The sequence below is a fragment of the Lissotriton vulgaris genome, chromosome 11 (genome assembly GCF_964263255.1).
Source record: "Lissotriton vulgaris chromosome 11, aLisVul1.2, whole genome shotgun sequence".
NCBI classification, from domain to species: Eukaryota; Metazoa; Chordata; class Amphibia; order Caudata; family Salamandridae; genus Lissotriton; species Lissotriton vulgaris.
In genome coordinates this window covers 660409686-660428390 of record NC_141699.1, presented here as the reverse complement: position 1 = coordinate 660428390, position 18705 = coordinate 660409686, and the positions used below count along the sequence as shown (strand labels likewise).

The 18705-nt window shown below is 45.5% G+C and overlaps 1 protein-coding gene across 1 annotated transcript; it reads right to left on the bottom strand.

The window, feature by feature from the left end:
• Positions 1-642: 642 nt before the first annotated feature.
• LOC147683302 (myb-related transcription factor, partner of profilin-like) lies at positions 643-15572 on the bottom strand. Its single transcript, XM_086942515.1, has 3 exons — positions 15146-15572; positions 14717-14860; positions 643-746 (listed from the first exon to the last, which is right to left on the bottom strand). The coding sequence occupies exons 1-3, from the start codon at positions 15570-15572 to the stop codon at positions 643-645; spliced, it is 675 nt and encodes a 224-aa protein (XP_086798641.1).
• Positions 15573-18705: the final 3133 nt, after the last annotated feature.

Below are 18705 nucleotides of genomic sequence, written 5' to 3'. Positions count from 1 at the left end.
GACTTCTCTTAAATCGGACGGAGGCAGGCACTTCAACAATGAATGCCGGAATGATATGTGCAGCTTTGCAAGTTGATCAGAGACTGTATTGTTGCTATAGACCTGAGGCTACGGGTCTGGTGGAACAGCTTAATGGGACATTGAAATTCAGGTCTGCAAAGGTCTGTGCTTCTACGTATTTGAAGGAGCTGGATGTCTTGCCTCTTGTGTTGATGAGTCTTTGCAGCATACCTGATCGTAAGACAGCATTGTCTCCCCATGAAATCATCAATAACATTGCCAGCTGTACCTGCAAATGCTCTTGTAACATTACAGATACTTGATTACTGCAATGGACTGGCTGATGTAGTGTGTTCTGTGTCTCATCAGGTTGAAGCCGCCGCAGCCCTGCCACCTCAGGAGCAATGCTATGACCTTAGTCCCAGAGACTGGGTCTTGGTGAAAAAGCACATGCAAAAGAGTTGCCTGGAGCAACGCTGGCATCCTTTCTAGCTGATTTTGGCCACAGCAACTACTGTGAAGTGCGGCTGTCTCCCAATTTTTTGCATTTTGTCCACACCTGCCAAGTTCTGTGTCCCCTTGATGAATTAACAGCAACCCACCCAGAAGTGCCGGTGGTGGTCAAGAGATCATGGAAGCAGGTTAGTCAAGCTGTAGGGGGGCAGCAAGAATCTGAAACAGCACTTGTTTGGCCTCAGGGAGTCTTGGAGAGCCGGTAGCTGAAGGTGAAACAGGAGAGTCTAGTCCTGTGGTTATGAATGAATCAGACTCACACACTGACAAAGGTCCTAGTGTTGTAAAGCTGTGGGTGGCAGCAAGAGAACATCGGCCAAGAAGATAGCAAAGAAGTTCTGCAAGGAGAAGGTGGGCTCCAGGTTATTCCAGAAGATACTGAGGATTCTGATCTGAGTGACCGAGGAGGTAAGGGGACTGCACTCAAAAGATCAAAACTAGGTAGGTACCTCTCGGAGGAACTCTTAACTTGAATGGACTTACTTTGCTGCATATGACACAGAGAATTCTTGGAATTCTATGGTAACAGTGGAGACATCCTCCTGGGGGACTTCAACTTCCACCTGGAGAACAACAACAACTGCAACACCAGCACCCTGCTCGACAACCTCGCCAACCTTGGACTCAAGCAGCTGGTGTCCACCCCCACCCACCTCGCCGGACACACACTCGACGCCATCTTCTCATCCAGCAAAGACATCACCTTCAGCCACGCCACAGAACTCCACTGGACGGACCACAGATGCATCCACTTCACCTTCAGAAGAACGACGATCCACCACCACCAGCAACAGGTTGCCCGAAGAAGCTGGAACAAGATCACAGCCGACCAGCTCGCCGCTTCCCTGAGCCAGCACCCTCCCGCCAGCTCAGCGAACCCCAGCCAGGCCGCCGACAACCTCACGAAGTGGATCAGCAACTGCGCAGACGAACTCGCCCCTCTGAGGATCCCGCCCAGCAGACCCAGCAGTAAGAGAGCCCCATGGTTCACCGACGAACTCAAGAGCTCCAAGAAGAACTGCCGAGCCCTCGAGAAAACCTGGAGAAAGGAACCCACGCCGGACAACAGGACCACCCTCAAGCTCGCCACCCGGAAACACCACCAACTGATCCGCACCGCCAAGAAAACGGCTTTCAAGAACCGACTGGACAACAACGCACACAACTGCAAGGAACTCTTCAACATTGTGAAAGAGCTCTCCAACCCCAACGCCGGAAACAACGACATCACCCCATCGCAAGACCTCTGCAACTCCCTCGCCTCCTACTTCCACAACAAGATCGCGGACATACACAACAGCTTCAGCACTCAACCGACGCACCCCACGACCGCAGTAACGCCACCCACCACCACCCTCCGCGCCTGGACAGCGGTCAACACCGAAGACACCGTCTGCATGATGAACTCCGTCCACTCCGGATCTCTGACCGACCCCTGCCCTCACCACGTCTTCAACAAAGCCGACGCTGTCATCGCACCCCACCTGCGGGACATCATCAACACCTCATTCGACACCGCCACCTTCCCCGAGAGCTGGAAGCATGCCGAACTCAACGCTCTACTCAAGAAACCTACAGCAGACCCCACCGAACTCAAGAATTACCGCCCCATCTCTCTACTCCCGTTCCCAGCCAAAGTCATCGAGAAGACCGTCAACAAACAGCTGGCCGCCTTCCTCGAGACGAATGGATCCCTCGACCCATCGCAGTCCGGATTCCGTGCCAACCACAGCACCGAGACCGCCCTCATCGCCGCCACCGACGACATCCGAGCCCTGATGGACAACGGAGAAACAGCGGCCCTCATCCTCCTAGACCTCTCTGCGGCTTTCGACACGGTCTGCCACCGCACCCTAGTGCAGCGCCTCAGCAATGTCGGAATCCAATAGAAGGCACTGGAATGGATCGTCTCCTTCCTCGACGAAAAAACACAGAGAGTCCGCCTACCACCGTACAAATCAGAGGCCACCGAAGTCATCTGCGGCGTCCCTCAAGGATCCTCGCTGAGCCCTACTCTCTTCAACGTCTACATGAGCCCCCTCGTGGCCATCGCACGCCAACACAACCTCAACATAATCTCCTACGCCGACGACACCCAGCTGACCCTCTCCCTGACCAACGACCCCGCCGCCGCCAGAGCCAACCTGCACGAAGGGATGAAAGAGGTAGCCGAGTGGATGACGACGAGCCGCCTGAAACTGAACTCAGATAAGACGGAGGTCCTCATCCTGGGCTCCTCGCCCTCCGCCTGGGACGACTCCTGGTGGCCCCCAGCCCTGGGCACCGCACCCAAACCGACGGACCACGCACGCAACCTGGGCTTCATCCTGGACTCCTCCCTCTCCATGACCAGGCAAGTCAACGCCGTCTCCTCGTCGTGCTTCAACATCCTGCGCATGCTTCGGAAGATCTTCTGGTGGATCCCCACGGAGACCAGGAAGACCGTCACCCAGGCCCTCGTCACCAGCCGACTGGACTACGGCAACGCACTCTACGCCGGAACCACCGCCAAGATCCAGAAGAGACTCCAGCGCATCCAGAACGCCTCAGCCAGACTCATCCTCGACGTCCCACGACACAGCCACATCTCCGGACACCTAAGAGACCTGCACTGGCTCCCGGTCAACAAGAGAATCACCTTCCGCCTCCTTACCCACGCTCACAAAGCTCTCCACGATCAAGGCCCGAGCTACCTCAACGACCGCATCAACTTCTACGCTCCCAAACGCCACCTCCGATCTGCCAGCCATGCCCTCGCCGCCGTCCCACGCATCCGTAGAGCCACCACAGGAGGAAGGTCCTTCTCCTACCTGGCCGCCAAGACCTGGAACTCCCTCCCGGCCGACCTGCGCCTGACCCAAGACCACCTCTCCTTCAGGAAGAAGCTCAAGACCTGGCTGTTCGAGCAGTAGCGGCACCCCCCCTCCCCCAAGCGCCTTGAGACCCTACGGGTAGGTAGTGCGCTCTACAAATGTCTTGATTGATTGATTGATTGATTCAGCTGAAACTTGACCTTCAGTGGGATCTTATTTTTGAAGTTCATTTGTTCCTAAAACTAAAGTCTTGATTTTGATTTCAGTGGACTGGTTACTCCGCATTACAGTGATAGATTTCCCATCCACCACAATATAAATCCCGTAGGATATTTGGGATGTATATTTCGTCGGACGGGATATCCATCACCATTGTGATGGAGTAACCCGTTCACCAAAATCTAAATCAGGTCTTAAGCACCTTGAGACATCTTATAGATATAATTGAATTTCCTTTCCTGGATGCAAGTGAATTCCCTTTGTTAATAAATGAAGTGCCACATTTCATTCTGGAACTGATTGTTAATGAGGTTCAACTGTTGCTTATCAGAGACATTTAAAAAGACTTTGTAGGAGAAGTAATAAGAATACCACGGCCTGAGGCGCCTGATGGAGTGTAAGGTTGTCCTTTAGAACACTGAGTAGGGTTAAGGAAGTCTCACAAAGATTTTGTACATAATTTCATTGCATAATATTTGAACTTTGATTTTGCTGTTTGCACAGGTGGAAATCAACAGAGAAGACTGTTTGGCTGCTAAGTTCCAACCAATATTCTAGGTTGTAAAGAAGTATTGGAAGCCGAGGCACACTAAGAGTTGTAGTTGTAGTACTGATCACTTTGCTTGCAGGATTATATCCATCTACATCAAATTTATTATACCGGAAAGGCCGCAGCGGGCACCGGGCATTTCCCCAGTGGGCCGCCAGGACTGGGGCCAGTTTTGGTCCCCTGGGGGGTCCGATTTTGTTACAGGGCTGTTTTTGCAGCATAGCTGCAATATCGGCTGCTGTAACAAAATCGGCCAAAACCGGCCCTGGCAAAATGCTCGGCTGCACCCACAACCCCCTAGGGGCCGGCCGAGCACTTTGCCAGGGCCGGTTTTGGTTCCCAGTCCGGCCCTGCTAACTCTGCAAGTAATTCCAAACCCTCACCCCCTAGTGTCATGAGCTCCACACCACATGTCATGATTGTTTGTTCACACACTTCTCGTTTGTGCAATCATGCACAGTTGGCTGCATAAACATAGCAAGTTTTAACTCTGAAAATATTTATAAACAGGTATAATTTTCAAGAACTCTTGTGTTTGTAAATCGTCAGTTGGAAAGCCTTGCTGCACATGACTTTGAAAAGCAAGCATTCACAAGAACTACCATGTGTATTTAAATGAGGATGCACATGGCTTAGAAAAGCAGTTAGTCACAAAGACTTTAATGTGTATTTAAATGAAGTTTTAACCGTTATACACACACTTCCTCCAGCATGTGTATTCTAATTAAGGACCATCTGTACAAGTGATTGCAGTTATCAAAAACCTGCCGTTGGTTAAACAAATGAGTCTTAAATCAAAAAAGGGGATTAAAGAGGTCCTACTCCTGAGCTCCTCCAAGGACTAGCCTCAGAATTATCAAATATATTAAGTAGTTCCTCTGTGAGTCAGACGCCTGTATTGGTGCTGTCAGGCCGGAGTGTGTGTCGCTGGGAGATCTGTAATTCATGTCATAATGCCCTCACACACCTGTTGGGTTGTCATGCTTCATCATCGGGCGCTCCTTGTCTGGCCGGTGCTGCAATGTCTGATGGGCCTGGTGGCTGCTTTAGCAGAGTCCTTTTGATCTGAGGACACCGTAAATGGTGAGTGCAATATGAGTGCCGAGTTCTAGTGTGTAAAAAGTGGATTAAAATAGTCACAGGAGCCCATAAGAAACCTATTTAATCAAATATGGGCCCCAGGACTAAGTAAAACAGTACTGCTATTGTGTGGTCCTTATGTACCAGGATAGCTTTAGTAACATGTGGTCAACATGTTTCGTGCCGTCTATGCCCAACCATCAGGCGGCACTTCTTCAGGACTTTGATGATCAGTGGTGCCCCCTCATGGGGCTGGACGTCTCCTAGCTACTCAAGGATGACCTAGTTCAATATGCTGGTGACCCCTAGTAGGGTGCCAGTAAAGTTTTCCACCTCAATTCAAGGTGTCTAAAACTTCATAGGGGGACTGGAGGGTCCCGATCACAGTGTGGGACACTTGGTTGAAGATCGGTCAATGCTGCCTCACCAGCCCTGCTCCATCCTGCCTGATTCGTGTATTTTTACATGTGCTTGAGATTAGTGTACATAAGCTTGGCTTTAAATTTGTAATACATCTATACTTATTTCCATTTACTGACTTTTGGGTCCTCACTGTGTAGCCAAATGGGCTACACTGTAAATTGAATTTGGTGATGATGTTAAATTCTCTTTACTCCTTAAGCCCCTAAAATGGCCTGTTACAGGGAAATTTGGCTAAGTGGCTCAGTTTTCTGGCAAGAGTTATCTTGCAATATGAATTACGTGGGAGGTACGGCTAGCAAATTAGTTGTCAACTCCAGTCAATGTATCTAGAAATTAAGCAGGTGAGTCCGGAGGCTTAAACATAGCCAAAAGATAAATGTCATGGAAAGCAGATACTTTTAACGTAAAACCAATGGCTTCTTCCAGGTACTTACTAAAACGTAGAACTTTCTACTTTCAAATTTAAACTTTAAGTAAAAAACAAAGTGACCCCCACCATCTGTGGAATTTACTCTATCTTTATGAATAATGCCATACCCAAGAGAAATAGTAGCAAATACTTCAGCGACAGAGGCTTGTTCATTAAGGCCTGTGTGATTATGCATACATCTAACTTTTAAATCATTCAGTAGTAAATAAAGCTATTCTTTGTGTTTAGACAGAGACATGTTAACCTTCCCTTCTCAATATTCTGAGTGACTGAAGGGAGAGTCTATATAATGAGGATTCAGAAAATAGGATTATTTTTAACACCCAATGAATGGAGTTAACTGTATACCTTAACTTTAAGGTGCTGCGGATTTTCTTCTAGATCTCTTAGCACTTTGGAATCACATTTAAAAAGCAGCAGTTCCCACCAAGATGCCCAAACTTAGCCTTGAAGGGCGCAGATGGGCTTCCCTAGATTAGCTTCAGCAAGTCAGCCGCTCTCTCACTGCATGGGTCACCTGCTTTTCCATGCACTGGCTGTGCTTAAGTGGTTGAGCAGGCCCTTGTACTTTCATTCTATGGTGAGGATGCCTTCAAAGCTGAGCATCCACAAACCTGCATGCCTGTGGGAGTTCACAAACTTTCCCAAGGTTTATTCCCACTCCTGGCATGACAGGGCATATACTTCTGTCAAGGGTGAAAGTCACTATTAATTCAGACTGGAATGTGAAACCTCCACAAAATTTGGGGAGGCGTTGCATAAGTGTTTTCTTCGGAGAGAAAAGCATTTTCCATTTGTAAAAAAATATATATATTGTGCATCTGCCTTTTGAGAAAGTAGTTACTTATGTCCATCCACATTTACCCATCAAAACTGTTCGGCATTGAAGGGCATATTTTTGAGCCCATTTGCGCCGCTCCTGCACCATGCAAACTGGAGCAAGAGCGACACAAATGTAAAATGAGATTCATGAAGCCATGCATGACCACCTTGTGTGGCCCTGTGTGGCGTCATAAATCTTGAGTAATTAATGTAACACAGTGCAAATCGCTCTGTTGCATCACTCTGCGCCAGGGAGGTGTTTCCATAAGTGTTACGTGGGTATTCCGAAGCAACATCCATGGATTTTGACGCGTTCCCAGGTTTAAAAGAACTTGTAAACCTGGCACTGTGCTAAAAAGATACGCCTCCCCAGGAGAGGTGTATTGAGGCATAATATGCTTATTTCTCCTTGATGTTTCCTCTTTCTATGTCTGCTGCACTCAGCAGCAGATATAGAGAGAAGAAAAAGCCTCTCAAGATTGTTTTTGTGCAGGAAGGTTCCCCTTCCTGAACGAAAAAAATCCTGCCTACCAGTGCTTTAAACGGGAAAGAAATAAGAGCAGGTCTTCATTAGAATGAGCTAATGGTGTAGTGAGGGGGCAGGGCTAGGGGCGGGGCTAAGGACAAGACATGAGGATACTTAACGACTTCTACATTAGTTGTAGCACATACCAAAACACATGAGCAATGTGTTTATATGAATAAAACAGTTTAACTCATTACAAAAAATGAAAGAGAAATGCGATAATATGTTAGCAATTCCTTTTTTTTGCAATAGTTGCACCTTCTTAATGCCATACTGTTAATTGCTGTTGTTTGGCACAATACTATATATTTATGAGCGTGTGAGTAGGAAGAAACTGAAAATACCCCTACTTCGAACCAAAGCTCTTATGGCACCAAGCAAATGAAGCAAATCATCATGACCCTCCCTAGAAGATATCTCTAGTCTCTTCCATTGATCTATCCAATCATCCTTTCATACTACCAATTACCTGCTTATGTCCACCATTTAACCTTTACATTCTGTTGTCTATTCAGTCTTTCATCCATCATTCAGTTTTTCACCATTCCGTCTGTCCACCCTTCATTTGCAAACATATCCATCCATCCATCTGGAAACCTATACATTCATCCTTTCACTCATCCATCTCTTTATTCACCCTTTTGCTCATCCATCAATCCTCTCGCTCATCTATCCATCAACCCTTTCACTCCTTTATTCCATCCACCCTTTCATTCCATCCACCCTTTCACCCAATCCCTCCTTTCATTCATCCATCATCGACCCTTTCATCCATACTCCCTCCCTTTCATTCATCCATCCAATCTTTCACTTATCCACCCATCATCCGCCCTTTTATCCAATCATCCACCCTCTTTCACCCATACATCCATGCTATCACTCATCCATCTATCTATTCACTCATCTATACTTCCACCCTTGCTCACTCATCCATCCACTCACTCACCCACCCACCAACCCTTCCTTTTACAAAATGTATTATTTTTTGTCGCCGAGCAGACATGTACGCACAAAGTGCCACCCATTTTCTCTAAAATACCTCCTGAGAGGGTCTTGATTCTCCCTCTCTTTCTCTCATTTTTTTCTTACAAAAACAGGCATACAAATGCAGGCACACACACAAACATAAGCAGGCACACAAAAGACTCAGCTATCATAAAAGTCATGTTATACTCTTCACCTACCATGGCTTTTTTAATTGCCACCTGGTCCGGACTGGCCATAGCCTGATTGCCACTGCCTGGGGACTGCCATGATTCCTGTGTTTGCACAAATGTACAGGACAGTGTGAATGTGATTGACAGCACAGGGCCTGAACTGAACTTGCTCTGTCAAACACAGTGTGATGGTGAGTACCTGGACATTATTCAAATGAGCCCTGCTGAATAGCTCAGCTGGGGCTCATATCTGGGCTACGGAAGCGGTGCCTTGGCAGTCAGACAAGTTACACTCCTGCTCACCAGCACCCTAAGCCAAGGAGCCTACTTTTTAATGGGTACCGGTACTCTCCTTGGCAGTAGAGAAGTGCTGGTACTTGGAGTGATAGATTTAAGAGGTGCCGATGAATACCGGCCCATTTAAAGCACTGCTGCCTACAACACAGGCATTGGCGCTAGGCTGTCAAAACGGCGTCAGTGCAAAGGAAAAAGACAGGAATGTGCCGTATTGGATAAATACATCACATTCCTGCGCCTTCCCTGTGACGCAGGGCAGCGCAGCAAGGTGACTTGCTGCCCTGCCTTGCACCATAAAAGTCATAAATATGCCCCAGAGTCCCCAGAAATCAGCAGGAAAAAAATAACTGCTCTGGGAAACTGCAACTCCAGGGAAAACTTACAAATTTCCAAAAATCGTTTACGCTTAACATAGAGTGAAGCTACAGAAGTAAATGTACATATTTTCAATAAGAACTGGACCCAGAGACATGCCCTGTCTCAAGCACATAGAACACATTGACATATGTGATCATATTGTTGATATTTTACAAGCTGCTGTTGAAAAATGTATTAGTTCTACTGCACTCAACATTGTCTCATTTAGTTTGTTCTTTAATAAATAAACACTCCTTGTTCTATCACAATTTATGCTGAGCATTTAAACCAAAAACCAGGCCTGCATTAGGAGTAAAAATACATTTCACTGAGTCTGTTTCAGGATATTTTAACGGAATTGCTCTGGTGAGGCCACTTTGGTTTCTATACCTAGACATAAGAGACATTATAAATTGGATACATTATGCCACAGCTTCATGGGTCAAAGTAAGTGGCTCTAATGCAGCACATTTATGCAGTTAATCTTTTCTAGAAATGTGAGATATTGTAACTGTGACCTAAATTTAGTGGACATAAAAAATAGTCGAGGCAATGCAAGTGCTAATAATAGCTCTTGAAAAGAACAACTGGTAACCTTAGCTACGGTGTCAGGCCTTTGGCACACTCTCGTTTCAGAATGACAAACTACATTTTATCGCTTCTTAGCAGACTGAAAATCATAGTTCTTTGCATTATTGCACCATTATTTGATTGTGATTTGCTTTGTCTGAGCGTGTGGAAGTCTTTCAGAATGAAAAATGCTTCCTATGATTGAATTCACCCTGTAGTATCCACCATCACTTACCCCATCCCAATTTATATGGGCCTTGTTGCAAACCTGTTTTTTTTAACATTTTAAACAAAACACTCTGGGGCTCATTTACAAGTCCTGTTTGCCGCCGATAGGTCACTTTTTGGTGATGTTCCAGTAGCGCACAGGGCTTAGCCATGACTACAAGGCCACGTAAAGCCACCCTGCGTGCCCTTTCATGGCCTTGTAGATATGGAGTGAGGCAAGGCAGCAACTTGCGCTGCCTCACACTACGACGGGGAAGCACGCCATGGGTGTTACGGGGGTGTTCCTACGTAACACCAATGGCATTTGACACATTACCAGATTTACAATAAGGTCTAAACCTGGAAATGAGTCAAAAGCCTCTGCCACTCAAGGAGAGGCTCAATGAAGAGAAATAAAATAATTTATCCTCATTTTTCCTCTTTCTTTGTGTGCTGCATGCAGCAAATGTAGAAAAATGAAATCACCTCCAATGATTGTTTTTGTTTAGGAATGTGTCCCTTCCTGCACAAAAACAAACACACCTACAATGCAGACACACTTGCATAAATACATAAATCAATCCCTCTCCAGATGTGTGCGATTCTTTAATTGACATTGAAATTGTTTGCAAAAAGAAGCACTTTGTGCAAAATAATGTTCTTCAACTAATGTGTAATGCCTCACGTAAAATGCAGAAAAGTCAACCATGGTCTGCAATAATTGGACCGGAGTGCATGTGTATAATAAAAGAAAAAACACTTTTAGGCTTGCTTTTCAAGTTCTCTAAATACAGATGTATCTGTTGCTTCTTCGTGAAAAAATCCATTACTGCTTCTAGAGGCTGTATAACCAGCACCCAATTTCAAGTCTGCCATGCTGGTCGAGATGATGGAATGGGTACTGGCAGGCAATTACAGTGTCAGCAGGAAAATAACTGTCTCTTCCATTGCAGCCAATCAGGATTCAGGCCAAACAAAGGCACGCACCGGGGTATTAGAGCATCTCTTGTAAACTTATCATGTAATGAGCCCGCTGGTCTCGGTCTTCCTGAACTCTCCACCATATTTTCACTATGATCAGTTATAAGTTATTAACCAACCGTTGAGTGCAGAGGGATGGGCCTCTGATAAAGTGCTAATATGGGAAAATCCTCTTTGATGATCTGCCTCTCTTTTTTACGAATTGATGTATCCCATTTTCAAGTAGCTGGATTCCAGATTGAAGGTATTTCATATAATAGCCTGAGTTTTTCTGAAGATATAGAGCCAGATGTAGGTAGCCAAATACCAGTTGGTAACGGCCGAAAGTACCGAATTTCGGCCATTAAAGGACGGTATTTGGCTTTTGAGATGTAGGAGGCCAAAAAAGACCGATTCGGTAAATACAAATCGGTCATTTACCGATTCGGAATTTACCGAATCGGAATCGGAATTCACCGAATCGGTATTTACAGAATCGGCATTTGCCAAATCGGTAAATAAGAAATGGCAAAACATGAGTATTGAGATGTAGGAAACATCTTAAATACCGAATTTCATGAAATTCGGTATTTAAGAGTCAGTAAGTACCATGGATTGAAAGCAGGTGGTAACCAGGTGCAGGCTATAAAAAGGCCCTAAAATACAACAGTGTGACCAGAATGGTGGCATTCTATTTGATGGGAAGGCGGCTACGGCTACAAGCAGCAGGCGAGAGGGTCTGGATAGGAGAGGAGCAAGTCTACAGACAGCGGATAACCCTCTTCCAACTCACTGAGGCAGAGATCTTGCAAAGGTACAGGCTCCACCCCCAAACTGTTCTGGACTTGATCAGGGACCTGCACCCACTTTTTGAGCACCCAACCCCAAGGGCGCATGCCATCCCACCCCATGTACAGGTGCTCTGTAGCCTACACCTGCTTGCATCTGGGAGTTACCAGGGGGTAATTGCTGTGGTAGGTGGGGTGTCCCAGAGCTGCCTGTCCTGTTTCTTCCGGAAGTTCCTAAGGGCCATGATGCAGAGAATGCATCACTACATCTGCTTCCCTAACACACACGCGGAACGGCTAAGGACCAAGACTGACTTCTATCAACTGGCTTACTTCCCACACTTCATCGGCTGCATTGATGGCACCCACATCCCAATCTGCCCACCTGCTGCCACAGAGTACATTTACAGAAACAGAAAATCCACACACTCAATAAATGTGCAGGTGATCAGCAACGCTGGCAACATAATTACGGACATTGTGGCCAAATTTCCAGGGAGCTCCCACGACTCCTACATATTCCAGAACAGTAGGATCTACGCATGCCTGTCTGCTGGAGAATTTGGGGAAGGATACCTGCTAGGTAAATCACTGTAACACACCCTGGTAATAACTGCAGCTGAATGTTTGAAATGGTATGTAACTAATGCCACTCTCTTTCCCACCTAGGCGATGGCGCTTATGCTCTGCGGTCCTTTGTTCTCACTCCCTACATGAACCTATCAACCCGGAGTCAGAGACGTTACAATGTGGCACACAGAGCAACACGCAACGTTGTGGAGCGCACATTTGGACTCTTAAAAAGCAGGTTCCGCTGCCTCCACAAGAGCGGAGGTGCACGTCAGTACACACCTATCATCTGCTGTAAAATCATTGCAACCTGTGCCATGCTGCACAACCTTGCCGCCAAGAAAGACACAGAAGTTGATATGACTTATCATGAGGACATTGATGATGGAACTGAACATCCAGAGCCCTATGCAGCAGGAGTAGCGCCAGCAACAGATGGGAGACTGAGACGGGCAGAGATGACACGCAGCTATTTTTAAGTGAGTTAGGAGACACAGCCAGGCGTTGAATGTTAATGACATAGTTTAATGGGCACTACGGCAAATGATAAATGGCACACCATGGTAGTTCAATTTGTGACAACCTAACTGGGCGGTCACGGGTTACTTCACCCTAACATGTTCTCTGGAGTGTGGGCAGCATTAATGTCTGCGCCCACGCACAATAATGCCCGAGGCTGGGTTTCAACACGGGCTGTTGAGCCAGGGCCTGCAGATTGGTGCCTGCTGATACTCCTTATGTACTGTATGGGTGTGCTACTGCTGCTCCTGCTGGTGGCGTCTTCAGTGTCCCCCACACCTAGCTCACCAGCATTGGCTGACTGGTTTGTCAGCAGCAGTTCCATAGCAGAAGTCACCCGCCCCATCACCCTGGAGACATCTGTGCAGCAGTGAGCAAGCCCCTCTTGCATCGCCACAGAGCGCCTATATAGCAGGGAAGTGGCAGTTGCCAAACGGTTCACCGCCTTGGTGTGATGCAGCATACACTGCCTCTCCCGGCGCCTTTGTGTGCGGTCCTCGTCAAGTTTATTGCAGAGGGCCATCATGGATTGGGACATGTCCCGCATCCCCTACGCCATTTCCCTCATGGTCTCCGCCATGGAGCTGATGCCCTGGTTCATATTGCCCATGTGGTTGTTTAATTGCCGCATCTGTCTCTGCACTGATAGTATGCCTTTTGCCTGTAGGCACTGCACTTTTACCCGTCATCACGCCCAGTTGTGCTGCTCTCCCGGATCCTACGGCGTCTTGATCATGTGTGCACACCTTCTGACCCGGACTGCTGCCCAGCACTGTTTGTCTCCAGTGGAGCAGTTTGGGTGTCAACCTCCATTTTTTCCTCAGAGGACGTCGCCATGAGTTGGAAAGGGGGTACATGATGCCTCATGGGCCTTACCACTTCCGATGATTCTGAGGCTGGTGAGGGAGACTGTGCTGGTGCTGGTGGGTCCTGCTGTGGTGAATCATGCAGCAGAGGTGATGATGGCTGTGCTGTTGTGCCTGTCTCTGGTCTGGTAGCTGCCTGTGCTGTGGCTGTGGGTGGTGTTTTAGTGCTTTGCCCTGCACTCCTGCTTGCATCCTCACTCCTTTCTTTCTGGGGTGCCCTTTTCTCCCTCTCCTGCGCTGTCCTGCCCGCAACGCGACCGGAAAATCGGATTAAGGACGATTTTGACTTGCTGCAATTTGAAAAAACGACAAGGGTGATATACTGCATGCATTCAAACAGCCCGGTTATTATGTCCTCACACATAAAAAACAGTTGAATACCGGAAATTGGTGGTTATCTACCTCTTTTATGTTGGACAGTGGTGCCAGACCACATTGATAAGAAAGTGTTGGTCCTGATGAGAACCCCACAATTAGGGGTTTGAAACGCGTCGACCTGACTGGACTCTTTGTCAACCGGAAATAGCAATGGATTTTTTGTTTTTTTGTAAGTAAGGATTTATCTCCAAAAGTACATTTATGATAAAACAAAACTGTGAATGTACAGAAACAATACCATTTATATTGTTATAGGATTGGTTAGCTTTGACAAAGGGCCATATTATTTTGCCTTTTTTGTTTAGCTGTATGACTGAAGTATGAATGGTGTTGGTAGGATGTGAAAATTTTTTTTTGTAAATATATGTAATTTTGTTTTCTGTGACATGTATAGTTTTGTAAATGTTTGTACATGCATAAATATTTCATGATATGACTTAAAAAACTAAAAATGTTCTACTAGTGAAAAATAAAAATTCAACTAGCGACATAAGTAAAAAATGGACTGGTATGTTTCATTCATAAAGGTTAAGGTTTGAATACATAGAAATCAAGTCCAATATTGGCCTTTGTATTGTTCTTTTGTTAGATTCGGCTTAGCCTTACTGGGTATAAAGCCAGACCCCTGTGTTGTTTTTTTTGCAGAGGTGATGATGGCTGTGCTGTTGTGCCTGTCTCTGGTGTGGTAGCTGCCTGTGCTGTGGCTGTGGGTGGTGTTTTAGTGCTTTGCCCTGCACTCCTGCTTGCATCCTCACTCCTTTCTTTCTGGGGTGCCCTTTTCTCCCTCTCCTGCGCTGTCCTGCCCGATGACTCTCCTGTGGACAGATATAGACATTGGCTTAGTGGTGCTTGAACCCTGTATTTCAATATTAAATTACAATCATGTGACACAATATCAATGTCCTCAACTGCTTCTGAATGTAGTGTGTGGCATGCCTTGCTGTTTTGTGTGGTGACTGTACTGATGTATGTTTGAATGACTACCTCTCCCATGATGCATTGCTGGTATATCCCAAAACTTGTACTGGAGTGTTAAACACACAGCCACATTGGGGAAGGGGGAGAGAAAAGGGGGGAGGATTGCTGGACATGCTCCTTACCTTGTTTTGTTGCAGCTCGGGCAGAGCTGTCAGCATCACTGATCCCAAAAACACTCTCGGGCTCCAGAGTGGACTCCACCAACTGCTCTAGGTCTGTAAGGGCAGGTGCCCTGCTCCTTCCTCCCCCTGTGAAACCAACCTCCTTCTTCTGTGCTGCCAGCTTCTTCTTATTTATGATCCTGAGATCATACCAGCGTTTTTTGAGGTCATCTACTTCTTGTGTGGTCAACCCTATGGCGTTTACTTTCGCCTGGATTCCGAGTCTGGTGTTCCTTGTCACAGCCTCTGCTACCTGCAGAGACTGTTCTCCAAATAGCTGGGTGTGGTCTTTCACCACCTCCTCCACCAACACCTGCAGTTCACCTGTGCTGAACTTTAATTTTCTTTTGCGGTCTGCTACTTCCCTCTGTGAGTCTTGGGAATCCATCCTGCACTGCTGCTCTGCTCAGTACAGCCAGTTTCTCACTGTCTCACAGCTCTCCAGATTGTTCAGTTAGTCTGCACCTGCATGGGTGTGGCCACTTCCTGGTTCTGGTGTGGGGTGGATGCACAGGATTGGTTGGATCCTCTGTTGCTTGGTTGTGGGGTGGGGTCGATGCACATGATTGGTTGAATCCTCAATTGCTTGTATTTTGTATCTCCGATTCGGTATTTACCGAATCAGTATTTACCGATTCGATAAATACCGATTCGGTTATTACCGGGAGATTCCAAATTTTACCGATTCGTTAAATGTTAACGAATTATTTGCTACATCGCATTTACCGATTCTAAAATACCGAATCAGTAAAATTCGGTACTTTAGAATTGGTACAATGGGATTACCTACATCTGGCCCCTTGTCTTCTACTGAGATTCTAACAAAGTGTGTACTTGATAGTGACATCGCTCTCTATCTGATTGTCTAGTGGGACGGATGGGTTGGGAGTGGTGTTAATCTCTTAGCGGATTTTGGCGCTCCTTGCCAGAGTTGTGTCTCTCAAAATGACGCAAAATGTAAAATTCTATTTAGAAATGTAAAACTCATTTGGTGCTCAGGTGCGGCCAATACAGGTAAGAGCGGTGCAGGGGAGAAGTTGACAAACAAGCGGGACAGGGAAAATAAAATAAATACATAAATAAAACCACTTACCTTGCGCTCACCCCGCATTGCCGACTCGGAGATGCGGCAAGCTCAAGGTAAGTGGTTTTATTTATTTATTTATTTTTCCTATCCCAACATATGTCGACCCCACCCCACCTACCTGTACCAGCAGTGCCTGTTGGACCTACAAGAAAGACAGGCAGAGAAGGCTTAAGTAACATTTTTATTTTAGATTATAAGTCATACACAAATCAAATAGTATAGTTAAAATCAAATAATCAATAAAACAGAGGGCAAAGCTCAATTAAAGTACAGGATCAATCAAAGAGTTCAGGTCAGCAAAAATAGTATAGAATGGGAGAGAAATCAGGCATTGGCTCGCCTCCAAAGGTCAGCAAGAAATGGGATCTCTAATACATCCAGAAAGAGAACAGTTTTATAGGGTTCTAAACAATGGATTTCATACATTGAGTATAGTTGTACCTGGTTCCCACAAAGTAGACCAATCAGTATTAAATGGTGTGGAAAAGTTGAAAGTAAATACATTTTGAAAATCTCTCATGATTTTACAAGATCGAGCTTCTCACAGACGTTACCTGTGCTAGAGCAAACTTTGATGCATCCTGTGTAATTCTGCTAAAACGAGGTGTAACCTTGGACATGTACAGCTGCACTGAAACGACAGCTTAATATTCATTTGAAGGCCATTTTCTTGCTTATCAATGATGGTGTGTCGACAAGGAGAATTGAGAAGGAGCTATCATTTACATCAAACCTTCTTAAACAACAAGTTAATTTATGGTGCCACAATCAATAAAGGGAATTTAAGTTAGTTGATTAATTTTGTCATCAATCCAATAGGTTTTGATTATTTAATTCAGTAAATATTAATCTTTAAGTCATCATTACAACAAATTCAAATAATCCATTAGTCAATTTTTCAAAACAAGGTAAAATACCAAGTTAGCGAATAATAATAAATAAAAAAGAGATACTACAGCAAGTCTGTTCCATAAAGGAATGCCCCTAATCTAAATTAGGCATACGAATGGCTATTTCTTAATAAAGTCAAGGAAAATGTGTCAGTTCATAAACCCAATAAAGAGTTCAGATGAGAGAATAAAACGCATATGCATGAAGCCTTTACACTTAAGCAATAACTAATTTTTCAACCTGGAAATTTACTTCATCTATAAATCAGTACACATCTTCTAAAAAGAAAAAAGGTGAAAAGGGAATGCCTTCTGAAGAGAAGTAACCCTAAGAATCTCAGGAAGAGAGTTTTCAGAAGAGAGAAAGATAAAATGCTAATAAAAAGTTGCTGAAACATAGGCAGAAACAATTGATGCATTCCCCATACATGAATCCACTCTGATGTCAGCAACCCCTGGGAGCAGGCAAACACCCTAGTTTCTCAGGTCTTCACAATAGGCCACAGAAACAAGTAGTTGAAAGGATACTAGGTCCACATCTTGCGGTTCATACAGTTCTTCCCAAGACCCATACTTCGTGCTATCTCTTCTCCTCCCGGTGAGAATCTCATTATCAGTTGTCAATGTGAAAAATAGACCCTTGCAATTCTAATGTATAAATAAATGTTACAATGGCATCAGTGGTTTATTAGTAGTGATAAGTAGTGACTTACAACTAGTAATAAGGCCACAAACACAATTAAAGATTCAGTCAAGGTCTCAATAAATATTTCCTTGTGCAAACCTTGGTAGCTGGCAACAAGAAGGCGGGCTTAGCTTATGAGACAGGTGTGTAAAGCATTTAAAAACACCAGTACATTAAATAAGTAAGACACAATACACAATAAAAACTTAATCCCTTCTATAAAAATAGATTATATTTTTATGAACAAATAGACACAAAAATGACAAGCAAACAATGTAAGGGACCAGCGATGTAAGTTTTTAAAAATGCAATGTTAAGTAAGTGCTTGGAAGCAAATAGCGCTCAATATAGTAAAAAAAAGGTTGTGCTGGACGAGGATAAAGTAAATAATTATTTACAGTTACTTGCAAAGTATTTATTGATGCAGAAAAATGGTCTACAGCACCAGCCAATGGTTCAGATTCTCTGATTTGCCTTTTGGGGGCTGCGAATTCACGCACCTGGTCATCTTCTGGAGATTGTTACAATAGTAGCTCCGAACATCTGGAACTTCATCCAGAAGGTCTCATTGAGGTTTAATGTGTCCACAATACCAATCCAGGGGTCTGGAGCTCTGAGATGGTCCTTGTGATGTTAGCACTACAATTCCCACAATGGCCCGGGCCAAATCCTTTAAAGTCCACTGGATACACTCTGGGATGGGGACTTCTTGGTGGAGATGATGCAGGTGGGCTTCGTTAACCTGTAGCTTGCAAGCAGGCGCAGTCCTTCAGTGTTTCTGGGCATCAAGCAGGGGGGCACCCCTGACCAATGAGATGCAGGGTGCCACCCAGGTGTATGACCACTTCCTTCAAAGTGT

Excerpts from the sequence above, each read along its gene's own strand:
- LOC147683302 (XM_086942515.1), bottom strand. The coding sequence starts at position 15,572 with ATGGATTCCCAAGACTCACAGAGGGAAGTAGCAGACCGCAAAAGAAAA. Across the intron at positions 14,861-15,145 it reads CCGAGCTGCAACAAAACAAG|GAGAGTCATCGGGCAGGACA; the intron begins GTAAGGAGCATG and ends ATCTGTCCACAG. Across the intron at positions 747-14,716 it reads AGCTACCACACCAGAGACAG|GACTAGACTCTCCTGTTTCA; the intron begins GCACAACAGCAC and ends TCATAACCACAG.